This window comes from Cheilinus undulatus, linkage group 1 (genome assembly GCF_018320785.1).
Source record: "Cheilinus undulatus linkage group 1, ASM1832078v1, whole genome shotgun sequence".
NCBI classification, from domain to species: domain Eukaryota; kingdom Metazoa; phylum Chordata; class Actinopteri; order Labriformes; family Labridae; genus Cheilinus; species Cheilinus undulatus.
This window is the reverse complement of record NC_054865.1, coordinates 14,955,154-14,972,093: the sequence shown is the minus strand read 5'-3', so window position 1 is coordinate 14,972,093 and position 16,940 is coordinate 14,955,154. Positions and strand designations below refer to the sequence as shown.

At 39.9% G+C, this 16,940-nt stretch overlaps 1 protein-coding gene across 2 annotated transcripts in view; it reads right to left on the bottom strand.

The window, feature by feature from the left end:
• Positions 1 to 16,940, bottom strand: part of LOC121507367 (insulin-like growth factor 1 receptor) — an 87,894-nt gene that overhangs the window by 31,749 nt on the left and 39,205 nt on the right. For both annotated transcript variants that reach the window (XR_005991711.1, XM_041783668.1), the window contains exon 3: positions 1,966 to 2,269. Coding sequence is in view for 1 of the 2 variants with exons in the window: in XM_041783668.1 (XP_041639602.1) it covers positions 1,966 to 2,269 (304 nt within the window). In the remaining variant the exon portion in view is untranslated. The remainder of the gene's footprint in view (positions 1 to 1,965; positions 2,270 to 16,940) is intronic.

Genomic DNA, 16,940 nt, shown 5'->3' with positions numbered 1-16,940 from the left:
AGCAGGAAAAGGGAGAGCCTATTCAGAATGATATTTCTATTTCCCCTTTTTCAGTTTTATCTGCTTCTTGGAAGTGATTACCTCCATCTTTTTCAACCTTAACATACAGCTGTCTTCTTCATCCTTCAGTTGCACTATTCTGAGAAAATCCATGAATTTTCTGTGTTAAAACTTCAGAAGGATATAAAGGCTAAATCATTTCAAAGAAGCAGAAATACTTGAAAAAAGGACAAATAGAAATATCATTCTGAAAAGGCTGTTCTTTTTCCAGCTACGCTCATGAGCAGGAAGCGTTGCACTTAATGACAAAATACATGAGAATCTGACTGATATTGCAAAGCATTTTTTGTGTTTAAATGAGCCGTGAAATTTCTCAGCCATGTTGAGATTATCATGATGATCGATAAAAAAGGTAGATATAATAGCATTACTTTATCTAACAGAACTGTTGTTGATAGCCCTCCAATGAGAATAATCTTTCCTCTTTTCACATCTATCTGTTTGCACCACTCTAAAACAAGCTGAATCACAGGTAACGGCTTGGGTCAGACTGCCATTGCATGGTTCAGAGTTCAGACCGACTGCAACCTCAGTGCTGCTTGACATTTTACCACATTCATACCAACAGTTCCATTTGAAGGAGAGCAGGTCCATATTGTCCTCCTCTTGATATGATTGGGACAGTTATGGAGACAGTGGCGATGTCAGCATACAATAAGACGCCCAGATCACGCTAATAGTTTGGCCAGGCTGTCAGCCAAGACGGGACAAGAGTCTTGTCGCATAGTCTGATAGAGCTGTCGCGAACGACCAAAAAAAAAAATGTAGTCCAAGCCGGCCCTAACTTAATTGTTCAAACAACTTGCTAATATTTTCAGCTGATACAGGCAGATTATTATAGACATAATTTTGGTTGCAAATATCCTCAGAAATGTATGCCAATAATATTGTGCATCCCTTCTAGCACTACAAATGAACAGGGGTGAGAAGCAAGCTCTGCCTCTTGTACAGCTTTTCTCCCTCATTCTGACATACACAGGCCTCTAAAGAAAATGTGATTTAGCAAAAAAACCTTGTTGGGTACAGTGCAGATTGAAATGATAACTTAGATAATTTCATATTTTGTGATTTCCTGGTTTCCTATTTTCCATTCTTATTTAATAGGAATATAAAAGCCAAAATGGCACCAAAGGAAGAGCCATTTGGAAGATGAAAGACCAGCTCCTATTACTGAGCTGAGCCAACTGATGCAGATCTCTAAAGAGGACCCAAAATTCCCATCACTATGGGCATGGTTGGAAGGACATAAGAAGGCTAAGCTTTTTGCTTACTGGCTTGACTACCAAGAATTATGATAGTTGACTGGATGGTGTTTAATAAGACTAAAACAGTCTGGATAAAGGCATCGCAGACCATCACTGTATGCAGTCCGAGCTATTCCAAGTCAGACTGTTTTCAGTACACGTTGTGGTGTGTTCATACCTAGCATGAAGGATTACCACGTGGTATCTGAATGCAGATGTTAATGCAAGGTATAAACAACTCCAAAAATGAATTTGTCCCTTCTGCTATTGGCTTCTTAAACAAAAAACTGTGTTTGCTTTTAACCAGATTTTTTTAACTATTATTTTTGCTTTATTTCCTTTTTTTTTTTACATTTTTTTTTTTTTTACATTTTTATTCTAGATTAGATGAATGTTTGTTTTACTGCTGACCGCAAAAACAATTGGCCTCTCACAGGGATCATAAAGACAACCTTGAATCTTGGAATGATTTCTGTCCCAAGGCCATTTACCTACTGTTCTAGTTTTAAACTAAACCTGGACGATAGTTAATATGCACTTTTACACTTTAATTAATTGCTGCACTTCACACCACTAAATAAAGTTATTGTGCAATTTTTTTAATATCCTGCATCCACCCAAGGTCTCCATTCAGCCTACATAAGGGTGGACAGCAGCTCACCTGTTGGGTGCAGTGCGTGTGTAACCAGGCGGGCATTCAGACATGCACTCTCCACCGTGGATGACGAAGCTGTCGTACTCAGGGAGGTGGACTTTCGAGCAGAGATCCTCGCTGATGCAACGCCAGCCTTCAAACTTGTAGGTGCCAGGAGGGCAGTCCTCCACGCAGCGTCCTTGGTAGAAGTAATGCACACACGCAGCACAAGCTGTGTCACTACCGGGGGCTGTGCAGCTGCCAAGACATTGAGGGTGGCAACACTCTCCTTCTGCTGTGCACGCTCGTCGTTCACACTTCTCCGGGCACTCTGGAAGGAAGGAAGAAATCGATGAAGTGTTACACTTACTAAGATAAACTAAAATTAACTCCAGGTGTCATCAACCTGACTCAACAATCGTCAAACATGTTAAACATAAGAGATGAACATGACTCTCTTCCATCGAACTTAATTATCCTGGCATATTATTGGAAACAGTCCTAAAGAAATGATTTACATGTAACAGAGAGGGATTGACAACACACATGAAGCCACACACAGCTTATAAAATACCACAGACAGACAGACAGGGAAGACTGCTTTAAAATCAGCTCATGTGTTTTATACCAGTCTAAGATCAATCTGAACACAGATATAAAAAACATGAAAGAGCCTCTCCTGAGTGTGCTGTATGAAGTTCAGATCCACAGCATGAAACTCCTCTACACTCCGGGTTTTCTATCGAGCCTGGCTACAAATAACTCTTCCAGTTGCTGTGGTGTCCCTCTAAATAAGAGGATATTGTAACTGATCACAGGGAGATACTGATTGAGGAGCCCGAGAATGAAAACACAGGATTGACCCACGTATAGTACAGAGGGGAGCCACACCTCGTGGTGGCCTTTGTCCCTACAGTCAGGGGGATTTAAATCAAGTTTTATGGAGGTGTAGTGAGAGAAAAGGAAACACTAAAGCAGCTCCTCTCACTAACTGACAATTTTAACATCTTCATCATCAAAACATGACAGTACAAACAGAACCAGCAGCCGATTGGCTCAAAATCCCTCTACAGACATAAAACACTCTGCCGCAGAAACAAACACTAATTGCTATGGCAACCATCCTTTCCTGCTGGAGACAAATATGTGTGTGTTGGTGAGTGTGCAAAGCATAAACAAAAGGATAACTGAACCAAAAACAATCAGATGAACCAAAAATTTAACTGTAATTCTGCTTATGTCATCTTTTTGGGTTAGCCAGCGGCTCTGTTTACACAGAAACCAAACAAAGTGAACTATGGGAAATTACGTGTTGTTTACAGGATGCTGAGTGATAAAACACTGAAGCATGTCTCAACACGTTGACTCTGCTGTCTCTGCAAAACAAACTGAAGGCACCGGGTCAGAGGAGAAGTTCTACTCCACTTATTTACATATCAGGGATTTATCTGGAGTCAGTGTTTAAGTCAGGCTATTAACTACTTGTGCTTGTTTTATTACAGTGTTCAAATAGTGTAAACTGAGGCTGGGAGAGCTGGACGCCGACTGTAAGGCTACAAAAACCAGATGTCAAATTGGAATAGGAAGTTGTTTCTGGGGCCTGAAATGCAAAAGAAAAGAGTCCGACCATCTGCTTGATCTTTCAGCACTTCAGGATGTTTGCGTCTCTGGAAAGGGTCGTCATAAATAAGACCGCTAAATTTTGTCCATCAATGTGATTATATTTTCTTCTGTTTGCAAACAAGGATTCAACTCTTGATTTGTGTAATTCATGAAGATTTGCGAATGAGAAGTGGAAGGTAAAAGGGATACTGTCAATTAAAACCAGCAGATATTCACATCATCTGATAAAGTGCCTGGAAGTTAGGGCGGGGTGATTATGGCAAAAATTAAAATCATGATTAAATATGCTTTTTATCTTCATTACCATAAATAAAAACATTTGCCCCCACTCTGACTCAGTTTGTTCTGTAGATATTTATATAATTTTAAAACAAATAACTGTTTGTTTGTATATTTTAAAGTTTAATGCACCAATCTTGTGTACTTCAAGAATAAAATCATGCGGCTAAGTCTATAAAAAAAGTTGTTTTCTTTAACAAATCAGAGTGGTGCCAATTCCATTTAATTTTTCTGGTCTGACCTCTTGGTAAAGATTAATGATACATACTTTCTTTCCTTAAAAACAGTCTCTGACATGAAGATTTTTTTTTAAACTAATGGATTTTTAATTGTGTGCCCATAATAAAACACTGAGTGTCAATCAACATTTCATTAAAAAAATCTTCAAAAGTGCATCAGGTCACATGACCATCTCTCATTTAACTCAGAATATTCTTTACCAGAACACTGCGTCACACCCTTTATTTAGCCTACTGTATTAGTCCATCATTATGTTAACACTGTTTCATATTTCTAAGCCTAAGTAAAACAAAAAATGTACAGGCTAAATATATCATTATTCTATGGACTTAACTTCTGTGTTTCGTTTACATTTTATAGATACCAACAGTCATTATTAACACTCTGTTAATCCCACCTTGTTAATGTAACTCATGAATAAATCAAATCATAGAAACAGAAAATTTTACCGCAGCTGAAAAAGAAGAATAATGAATTATCAAACAAATAACTGAAATCAATAGCTGGTGAAATCTTTTAGGCTACCTGGATCTCGCTGTCCTCCAAGCGAACAGGATTTGTGGGTGCAAGTTTTAATCATTTTTTTGTATCCAGTAATTATCATTACTGGCCTACATTGCATTTGGAAAGTATTCAGATTAATCTACACTCAGTACCCCACCATGACAAAGTGAAAACAGAATTTTAGAAGATTTTGCAAATCTAGGAAAATAAAAACAGAAATATACCATTAACTTAAGTATTCAGACTCTTTGCAAACATACTTGAAATTTAGCTCAGGTTCCTCTCATTTCTCTTGATCATCACTGAGATGTTTTTTTACATCTTTATTAGAGTCCACCTGTGCTAAATGAAACTGATTGGACATGATTTGGAAAGGCACACACCTCTCTATAGAAGGCCTCACAGCTGACAATGCAGATTGCTTGGCACAGATCTGGGGAAGGCAGCAAAAATTTTCTGTTGCACTGAAGGTTCCCAAGAGCCTCCATAATTCTCAAATGGAGTAAGTCTGACACAACCAGGACTCTTCCTAGAGCTGGTCACCTGGCCAAACTAAGCAACTGGGGGAAAAGGGCCTTGGTAAGAGAGGTGGCCAAGAACCCATGGTCTATCTGACCCAGGTCCAAATCCTTTGTGGTGGTGGGACAAAGTTCTAGAAGGACAACCATCACTGCAGCCCTCCACTGATCATGGCTCACCTCTTTATGTTAGAAAATACAGAATAATTCTGAAGAATCACATCCCTGATTTATTTGTTACATTTAGTTTGCATATCAAATAAAAAAAATATTTGTGAACATATATGTAAATATATTTTTTAGGTTATACAGGACAAATATTTCTGTGTGAAGTGAAAAGCATTCCTTGAAGATCTATATTAGTCTGAAAATATTTTTGTGCATCCTAGTGCGTGCATGCTTGAGAAAGCTCTGGCTGCAAACCCGTTTGACAGAAAACTGATCATCCGGCAGTGTCCATTAGATGACCTCCCCACCCGCCTCCTGACTGACACAGAAGCCAATCAGAACCTTCAGACTGTGTGGTCCCACCAACCATTCAGCAAGCTGTTTGTGCTCAGCAGGAGGGAACCAGTGCCGCATTTCTCTGGCACAGGATGTTCTTTCTCTGCTCCAAGCCCCCGCCAACCCCAACTCCGTGTCACCCTCTGACCTCTGCCATGGAATGATGGGAGCTGTGTCGGAAGGTGTAATTTTGTAAAGTGATAATGTACGGCCTTGGGCCTACAGAAAGAGGAAGCTGAGGGAGAGGAGACAGATAATCTGTGCCTGAAGTTTGTCTCAGGCCGGAGCTGTTCGCCTCCTAAACACAACTCACTGACTGACCCGCATGAGGTGAAGCGCTCTGGAGGGGTCGATGGGTACGCACAGTGTACATCAGCATTCCAGCAGACATCTGCAACATAATGGATCCCAGCTTTACCCTCCTTACTGCACTTTCAGAGACAGGTTGATGCAGAGCTGCAGCATGAAGGGAGGAGGAGGAGGAGGAGGAGGAGGAAGGGCAAGGGGTAAAAAGAGGAGAAAGACAAGGGGGAAGAGTAAAGAACAAGACAAGCAGAGTGAAGTGCAGAAGAGGTAGATGTGAAAGAAGAGGAGGTGAAAAAAACCTTGAGGAGGAAGGTGAGGATGGAGATAAGGAGGAGGGAGAGGAGGAGGAAACTAAAAACACCATTTAACATATCACGTCTTTTTAAACGCTTCAGACACGCACAGACACAGCATGCACACCGACTTGGCAGAACAGCCAGGTGCAGGAGCCAGACAACAAAAACTAACATAAATAAAATGCAGGTGTTGTAAAGTGTATCATAATATGAGAGCATTAAACTGAGCTTATTTGATCCAAAACATTAAGTGCTTTAAAGGAAAAGAGATCTTTAACTCAATTAAACACTACTTGCATTGTCTCACTCCCCCAGCCTCTTTTTGTGCCTATATTTGTTAACGTTTGGCACTATATTTTTAGTACATGACATTTTAAACATTATATCTAAAGATCCATCTACCCAGGTTATTACCTTCCTTAAGTGGGCTTTTAAAATCAAGGGCGGTGTTGTAAAAAGTTACTATACTGTAAGTAGTTATTAGCAGTTGTAGGTGTTCTTAGTTCACCTTTTCCATTTTGCAGTCCTTGGGCATTCTTGCTTTGGGATAATGATCACTGCGGTGGGTCGAAAAGCCGATACAGGGCTTCCAGGGAAACAGAAATACCAGCCCAGCAGGAAGTTCAGCTGGGAAACTCACACCAGTTACCAGCCAAAAGGCAGGAAAATGTCTGAGTGGCTGCTCCTGGACTAATTTACCACAGCAGCAGGAATCAAACAGGACCTCCAAGTCATGAATGAATGGCCAGCATGTTGACTGATTCTTCTTCTTCTCAGAAACAAATATAGAGGATGAGGATAAGAAGAGACAGAGCAGGTGGATGGAGCGACCTGCTTCTTACCATTTCTACAAATAAACTCACCACTGTATTCCTTGAAAGCCATCAAATATTTCTAATGACATTCAAAGTTAAGTTAGCTGACATGAAAGGTCCAAGAGCACAACTGATGGTTAACCATAGGCCCACAGTGTCGAGCTGCTGTGGCTGTCATGCTGAAGCATATGTATTCATGAGATAAAATAAACAAATGTAGGGAGCAGGTGGACTAGTGGTTTAAGGCGCTCCCCATTTTTGCGGGCGGCCCGGGTTTGAATCCGGCCTGAGGCCCTTTACCACATGTCTCTCCATCACTCTTGACCCTGTTTCCGACTTTATCCACTGTCCTCCTCTATCTAATAAAGGCACAAAAATGCCCAAAAATAAATAAAAAAAACAAAACAAAACAAAATGCAATCCATGCTGTGAATGGTCCGTTTATCAGCGAGCACTGGCACGAGGTGCCATCTGTAGCAGGAATCTAATCACCTAGAACCAGCCTGGCATAACTTAACTTCTGCCTGATGTGTCATGCAGGTTTAGTGACATCAGGAGCCTCGCCTGTCGTAACGACAGAAACAGACTCCAGTGCACAGAGCTATCGTCTCTGGCTTCTCTGGAGATTTTTATGTAGACTCTAACCCTGGTTCATCATGAAAATGTAAGAACGTGGGATTAGGGCTAAAATCCAAAAGCACCTCAGTGGTTGAATGTTGTGAGCAAAATGATGAGGCTTTATCAATGGAAATTTTATTGTCTTTAAAAATGTCTCTTGTAGTTGTAAAATCAGGGGTGTACTGATTATAATTTGATTGGTTAATTACAGTTTTTCCTCATTTGACTTTCTGATCAATTAACATCATTGATTATCTGTAAAATAAAATGCAGATGCTGATGATAAGCCAAATACCAAATATCAGCCTCATTCATTGGTCAGGCCAATTATTGGTCTACCGCTAGTCATAATACCAGAATTTTATACTTCAATCTGATACTAGTGAAAATTCAACGGTGCTGACACCTGACTCCATCACAATCACAACAAAAATTGAAGTAAAATACCTGTTCATTTTCTAAATTGCACAAACTTTTATAGGATGGTATTAGCTCAGTCTTTAAGGACTTGTGTTGGGAACCACCTGTTCAAGTCCCAGTTGTATTCAGACTGGAAACTGGTCTGGTATCTGGAGAGATGCAAGTTAACTTCCTCAGTACTGCCAAGGAGCACTCGAGCAAGCCTCCAACTGCTCAGGCAGTGCTCCTTCAAGGTCAGCACCATTTTACTCAAAGATCTCTCCATTAGTGCATTTCCATAGGATCCTGTTTGTGCCAGTCCTTCAGCCTATTTGTGTTCAGCATGTTCAGCAACAGCATGAAAAAAAAAGAATTTCCCCTTCAAAGATTGAATATCTCTTCTTCTATATCTAGCTATGCTCAAAAACACTAACAAATCTGTGTTTACTCAAAGCTTGACTGCATTTTGAACATTAAAATAATAGACTGTATCATTTTGCAATACTTAAGTATAAAAAAATCAGCTCCCCTCAAACCACCCAGATCAAAACTTGCATAAAAACAAAGTTAGCATCTGCTGCCCTGTCCTCAGCCCCCCTCCGTGTCCTCTCAGTGTGGTCCAGTGCTCGGCCTGAATCAGGGAACAAACAGCAGCGTGGCCGTCTCCTCAGACTGAACGAGAGGTTGATGATGGTCAGAAAACACAACAATATTGTTTTGTTCCCACTCTCACACAATGGCTGTTCTTTTCCTTCCAGACAGTCTGTCAGTGTGTAGGTTGAATCAGTGAAGCAGTCATTCAGAAAACCGGTCAGCCAGTCATTCGTGTGCGTGTGTGCCGTCTATAGGCTGATTCGAATCAGTAGAACAAGAACCTCCATTCACCGAGCCCATTCACAGTTCCACATGCCTGACGGGTACTGTACTGTTCACCTATTGAGCTGCCCAGCAGACACCAGACAAGACCACCGAGCAGTGAGTTCAACTCGTCCAAAGCTTAAGAAGGAGACACACATGACAACCTGCTGGACAGCTGCTCACGGACACAACAAAGAATGAACACGACAAGGAAAGGGATGTAAAGCATCACACTGAGAGTTTATAATACTATTTCATCAGGATTGTTGTAGATTTTAATAAAGACACAAGATTAAAGTCAGTTCATGAATTAAAAAGCCCTTTTTTGAGGTTGAATAGTTACTAATGAAACAATTTATCTTTTTCCTTTATAAAGAGGGATTCTGATGAAAACATTTTTGGTACTTTTGTTTAAAATGTAAACATTTTAAAACAAATCTAACATCATATAAGTCCTACTGGAACTGCCTGCAGAGCTCAGAGACAGGATTGTTGCTTGGCACAGATCTGGAGAAGGCTACAAAAATATTTCTGCTGCACTGAAGGTTCCCAAGATGACAATGACTCCCATAATTCTCAAACGGAAGAGGTCTGGCACAACCAGGACTCTTCCAAAAGCTGGTCATCTGGCCAAACTGAGCAACTGGGGGAGAAGGGCCTTGGTAAGAGAGGTTGCCAAGAACCCATGGTCTATCTGACTGAGGTCTAAAATCCCTAGTGGTGGTGGGACAAAGTTCTAGAAGGCCAAGCATCACTGCAGCCCTCCACTGATCTGGGCTTTATGACACTGGCTAGACAGAAGACTGTTCTCAGTGCAAGACACATGAAAGCCTGCTTGGAGTTCGCAAAAATCTTCATGTAAAAGCCAAGATGGCCTCCATGTTTTGCACTGTGATTTTTCATTTTTTTATTTTTAGTATATGTGCAAAAATTTCTAAAATTTGTTTTTCACTTTGTCATAATGGGGTATTGGGTATAGATTAATGACAACAAAAATGACTTTTTTGACTGTAGCATTATGCTGCAACATAAAAAAAACTGAAAAAGTGAAGGGGGTGTGAGCGCTTAATTGAAAAGACAGAAGCTTGTAAACTAACTTAAGACCAACCAGGACAGAGATAACATTTTGGCAGGGGTATGTTCAAAAATAAAAAAAAGCTGGGCCATTGTGTAAAATATGAACAAAAAAACAAATGATTTCTAAATCCTTTACCACCTATATTCAGTTAAATCTGGTAGAAAGACGAGATATTTGATGCTTAAACTGATAAATTTACTTCTATTTTAACAGCTTTTCTTAGTATAATATATGAGAGGAAAATTTAAATAAGTTGGGACAGCAGCTTTAAATAAGAAAAGGAAAACTTAATCCACTTTATGACGATGGAAATGCAGTTAATCCATCAGCTCTGATGGGTATATCCCTAAATAATATCCATGCTAGTGCTGGGCAGTCAGAACTCATGCACAATCACAATATTAATACTAAATAACAATATGTACCAGGGTTACAGGATTTCCTTGAGTTATGCAATTGTGCCAGGCCCTCTTGAGAATATTCCCTCAATGCTCATTGATTGAAATGCTTTAAGCCCATTGCTCTTCTGTTTGGAGCTGGGGACCACAGACAAATGTCTTCCATGAAAATAGAGCCAGATTAAAATGCATCCTGTGTGTTTCACATTGGATTTGGTTTATTTTTCTTATTTGTTTAAAACATGCATCATAGAATAAATACTGGAAACAGTACACAAAAGGTGAATACACTGGCCAGGGAAAAGTAGGGTTTTTTTATGGATGCTGGTTTGATGACTCATTGGGTAAGCTTTATTGGATCCTGTAACTATTAATAAATAAATATAAAGGTTGTGTGCATAATGTTTCTCTAATTCTAAAAGGCTCCAATACACTTGGAATAAACCATGAATCAGATAGCATTTATTTTAACACCAAAGCAGTTTTACATACGATGTAAATTTCTAGAAAATATTAGACATGTTGCCCCTTTAAATCTTCTGGATTAGCTTTTTTCACATCAGCTCACCTGCAGAAAATTTAATTTTGGGCTGGCAGGAACATGCAGGTTGAATTGTGGATGAAAATGTTAGGGTTTCATTGCAGGTCAACCTAAAAAGTGTTTCTTTTTTTTTTTGTATTTCTGAAAGCACACGAAGGACGACACTTCAACAGAAACAGGCACTATTTCAGCTAAGCAGCAGTTGTGTTGCAAAGGTAAAGAGCTGTAGTTTGCAGTGTTGCTGACAGGAATATGAAAAGTAATGCTGGATTTCTTCCTGCCCCTCCTCTGCTCCACCTAGTGTGAGGAGACATCTCACAGGAGATGTGTGGTCTGAAGCTTCCTCTTGATAATTACAGTCTGTTCAAAGAGAAAAACACTAAGAGAGGTAAGGCAGTCTGAGAATATCACTCCTGTTACTAAAGAGAAGTCACACACAATAATAAATGTACAATGAATAACATGCATGCATACATGTAAATACATATCCAAGAACACTGGACATGACTCTCCAGACAGAAATACATCATTTAAAAATGCAAAAATGCATATCAAAGATAAGCCACTGACAATAACTACAATTAACACATTGAAAAAACATAACAGTTCAGAAAAAGAGCCACAGTTATCCAAGAGAAGATGCAAAAGGCCAATTTTTGGGGCATTAGATATGTGCCAACTGGAGTGAAAATTGGCACACACCCAAAACTCTGAAAAATGTGAGGCTAATACAGGTTTCAAAAAAAGCTCCCAGGAATTGCCTCAATAGCCCCAACACCACAATATTTCAAAACTTAATTCCAGCTATGCCAACACTCAACACACATCAAGCACCTTATCCCTGCTTGCAGCTTTAGTTGTTTATTATTAGTTAATATTTCCTGTTTTTAATCAGTATGCATTCACATACAGACCAGTGCAGGACAAAGGGTTAAGTTAATAATGTGTTCAGGGGGCCACTAGTAGTCCAGGGCCCAGGGCAATTGCCTACCTTTGCCTAAGGGTGTCCACCTCTTCTTGTGGTATCCCACAAAAAATAGTCCCGTAATTAAATGATGGTAACTTCTGAACCATAATAGTTTTGTTCCATTTAAACCACAAAGTGAAAGTTTATTTGGTAAAATATCAAAACTGACTGGATCAAATGCCTTTATAACATCTTTTTTTTTCAGTTTTGTTCCATGGTCAGTGAGATCTTCTCTGGTAAAATCCTCAGTGGCTGGGGAGACCTTGTACTGAAGAATGGAAACATCCTGTCAGTGAAGGTGTGTGTGAAGGAGGTTATGAGTGTGTTGGTATCAGGATCAGAGATTGACAGCTCTCCGCTGTTACAGTCCAGCTTCACTCGGATTCTCTTTGGTTTTCTCTTCACTGAGAGATCAGTGACTTTATGTGATGGTGAACATAATTTATATTTACCACTTCAGAGCCCTACAGCCCAAATTCAATTCCTGTCTTCTCAGAAGACTTTTTAACCACTCCCAGGAACCACCATCTACAGTCTCGAATTGATGTCCCAGAAGTCAGTTCCTGAGGTAAAGCCCACAGAGCCCAGGACGGCGTATAAACTGAACCTCTCTGGATTATTAGGAACCTGCTGACTTTCTACAAATCTCGCAGCAGTCAAATCATCAGACAGGATGAGTCCTGACCGAGCAGTATTTGGGTCTAGAATGATGGGCACACAGGAAACCACATCCTTCATCTTGTTCCAGATGTTGAAGCTCATGTTGCCCAGGTGTTTGGCCTGGTTTATCAGAGCTCCTGAGGGCAGATGTGGCTTCTCCAACAGGAGGAGTTACTGGTCTCTTTTCATTGCAGCCTTGTAGTTTTTCAGGAACAAGACATCTAAGCCTGTCAGTTTGTCCTGACTGCATGTGAAAAAGCTGCCATCTTTCTGCTCCTTCATCATCTGCCTCTTCCTCCCTCAGTGCACACAGCCTGGCCTCCTCTTCCTCTGCTAGAAACTGATATAGCTTCGTAAACTGCTCCTTAATCTGCCTCTCTGTGTGTCAGGCCTGGACCTCCATGTGAGCTTCTTTTTGATCAAACTTCACTTTAACTTCTTTGAGCTTCTAAATTCTTCTTTAAGGTCTGTTTCCTGGAGGTTCTTCTTGTAATCTTCTGCAGCTACACTGATGTGTCTGAATCGGTGCTCGGTGTGCTTTTCTGAATCTCTGCATATTTGACACACCAGCTCCTGATGGTCTAGACAGAAGAGTCTGAGCTCCTCATGAAGCAGACTGCAGAGATTCTCTGAAGCTCTCGGTTTTCTTTCCTGTGGAAAAGTCTCACACGAATTCATTAAGGCAAAGCTAGGAAAATATTCCTTAGACTGTCTCCTCTGACAGATGGGACACTTCTTGTTCTCCTTCTCCTCGTTCCAGCAGTTCTCCACACGCGCTCTACGGAAGCTGTGGCTGCAAGAGAGCATGACAGGATCTTTAAAGATATCCAGGCAGACCGCACAGCATAGATCATCCTCTATCTTGGACGCCTTTTTGACTGGAGTGAAGCTGAAAACACGACGGACAAACAGGAAGCAACTCCCCATCCCTGAAGTTATATTCACTTTGGTTCTTAGTTCTTTATAAAGTCTGCTTCAGTTAGTGAATTCAGTACCTGGTTAAAATGGAGGTATTCTCAGTATCCCAATAGAATTAGTACTCGTAATACTGCCTCCTGCTGTCCTCTCTCAGTCGAGTCGTGCTGGTTTCTGTCTGTAGTTCGCTCTGCCAGAGTGAGTGTCTCTTCCAGGAAAAGTTGCAGCCTGTTTCCTGGTTTCTCTCAGGTGAAACAGGTGAAGAGACAAGGCTTTTCTCAATGTTTTTATGAAATGACTTATATTGCAGCAGGTTTCCTTGTTTTTCTGAGGTAAAGCAGGGTGAGGAGGCAGAGCTTCTTCAGAGCAGGAAATCAGAAACCAGCCTCTTTTTCATATGAAACAGAATCTGGAGATGAGGAATGATGTTACTATATCCTAAATATCTGTTAACTAGAACTGCTGTTAACACTGGCTGTGTACTGTGGCCCCAAGGGTAAACTGCAACAACATTTTACTCAAAGCAAAAACACAGAATGTTGCGAGATGTTAGGCTTTAAAAACGTCACATTACAGTGAAGAAGTCCAGACGGGGGACGGGAAATGATTTCTGCATAGAGAAGTGCCATCAAAATGCAAAAGCTTAGTGCTGTTTACAGCTATGACAACCGGTCAGATTAAGGCAAAATATACCTTCAGCCACCTTTGAGTCCTGAAAGTAGTGGCACATTGAGGCAAGAAGTTTAAAAACCTCACAAGGAGGGACAGAGTCAGATGGCTCTCACATTAGGCCTGTGCTAAAAAAAAAAATCAATACAGCATTATATTGTCACACGCTCCTTCATGATACTTGTATTGATACATTTGTTACAGAATCAAAATGGCTGTACATGTTGTAACATCAGTTTTAAATACACATCCCCAGGTGCAGTCAACAAAAACCTTTTTGCACACTTCAGAACAAAACAAGTTGCCAGTAACATGGACAGAAAGTCTATCGGCTGTCAGCAAGACTGAAAGCCATGACACTGGACTATTTCAGCTTTGTTCAAACACCAGAAAACCTGGTGTGGATATGAGTCATGTAATATGCAAAAAACAAGGTAAAGCACTGCAACAACACCAGTCTGCATCTATACATGACACCCAGGTGATCAGCAGCTAGCAACAACAGCTAGACTTGGCTAGTATGGGCCTGTAAAGATAAAATTTCCCCCGTAGGATCATGACCAGTCCTGAGTCAAACTGACCACAACATTGTGTGGGGAACATAAATGTGAAAGGGCACTGTGGCATGTGTACTCACTGATCTTTATTCCTTAACAATTCCTAAAAACAGAAACAAACAAAAAAAAAATCATACAACCATGACGTTCAGGTTTGAATAATTAATTTAATGTCATGTCTTTCTTTGAGTAAAATGATAAAATATGCCAATTTGACCCAAACATCATATAAGGTCTAAAGCCTTTATTTATCTCAAAATTAGTTTAATTTGTGACGTGTTCCTTATTGCACGTCCTCCTGACTTGACGGTATAGATCATCTCAAGTGATGCTACAATGCCAATCAAATCCTTTGCTCAGACTGAGCTCACGAGCAAACCCAAAAAACACAGAGGCACATGAAGCAGCGGTGCAGACAGGAGAGTCTACCAAGGGACAGACTGAGGGAGCCAGTGGCAGTAGAGACTGAGACTTCATGACAGAGATAAACAGACCATTCCATCAAAAATGGACAACGAGAAGGAGCATGTATTTGAGCAGTAATCCCGACTCACATCTGATCTGAAAACAGAAAATTAAAGGAAAAACAGCCTGGTTGATAAGTTTCCTCACACATTCACTTAGATCAACTTAAAAATCTGCTTACAGACACAGGTCACTGTTAAGATTCAGATATAGAATGTTTACAAGACGAACTGAACATAATCTTACTAAATTAGAAAGTAGGAGAATGAGAGAGAAAGACAAGAAGCTGTTAGCTGGTTCAACATTCATTTATCCAACACTCGTTTATTTCAAACCCTCTCTTAGCCTACTTGGCTATATTTTCATATTTTATTTTACCATCTCTGTTTTATTTAAATATATTACAACCTCTAATTTAAAACATATTTTATTTTAGACTTTTACTATTATAGTTACATAACGTTAATGGCTTTATACTAAAATATTCAATTATTGTTCTCTATGAGAATATAAACATGAATAATTATACTTCTGAGTGAGATTTAGAAATAACGCTCGACTCGAAATAAAGAGCCTCCTTCATATAAAAGCATGGTACTATCTGCAGTATTGTAAATAAAGGCCCTGGTCTTTATTTGAAGATTTATCTTGAAAATAACAAGCTTTATGAAAAACTGTTACTTATTTTTAACCTCATTATGTTGTACTAAACTAGCAGCTGACTCCAAGATGACATTTAGCATCATATATAGCCTACTAAAAATATCATCAGATAATTGTTTGTATTTTTTACTGATAATTATTAACAGGATCACTTGTTCCAGCCCACGCCGTCATTTATGAGCATCACATTAGTCAGCGTTTATTCACTGAGGTGAAGGTATTGGTTGACTTAATGACCAGAAGAAAATACAAATATCCTGCATCTTTATGACAAGTATGTTGTTTCCAAGATATTTATCGTGTAACCACTGTGAAAAAATAATAAAATAACAAGTCCTGTGCCATTTTTTGTTTCTCTCAGCCTGTAATACCCAAGGCTGCATTGCTCCTCTCACTTTCCTGCTGCATGTCTTTCAATCAGTAAGCCCTGCTCTCACATCGTTTCCTTCGCAACGTACACACGCACAGGACCGACCAATCAGTAGGATCTTTGCTGGATGAGGGCTTTTTGACCGATCAACCAACCGACCAAAAGGTGTCAGCCCTACAATCCATACAATACATTCATAAGTCTATCAATCTACAGCAGATTATGAAGAATGAACATCTACAACATCAAGCTTAGATAAAAAGCAGAGTTTTGTATAACTGTAATGGATGAGTGTTTAATAACCTGTGCAGTCATTGAGGAGGAATGTGCCTCATCTGATGATATAGATGATTAAGTGTCTTACAATAACAGCAGAGCAAAGACTGCAGGAACAGGTAAGCTGTTTCACAGCATTACTACCACGTAACACCTGACCAAGTCTGGGCTAGCTGAGGATTCGTCATGGTTTTGGGAAATTCATGACACATTAAAGGGTCAAACAGAGAGAACATCTAAACTAAAAATGTCTCCAGTCATCAGGGCATGTTCCTACATGGTGCAAAGATGAAGAAATATGAACCAGGTGGCAAAGTTTGAGGTTTATCATAAACTAAGTTGAACAACACCAGTTTATTCTGAACTGTTTCATGACAATGAGCACATGGCTGATAATCTCCATCTCACTGTGAGTCACTAGTGCAGAAGAAAACATCCTTTACCTTATCCCATCTGCAAACACTACCAGTTCTTCATTTTCAT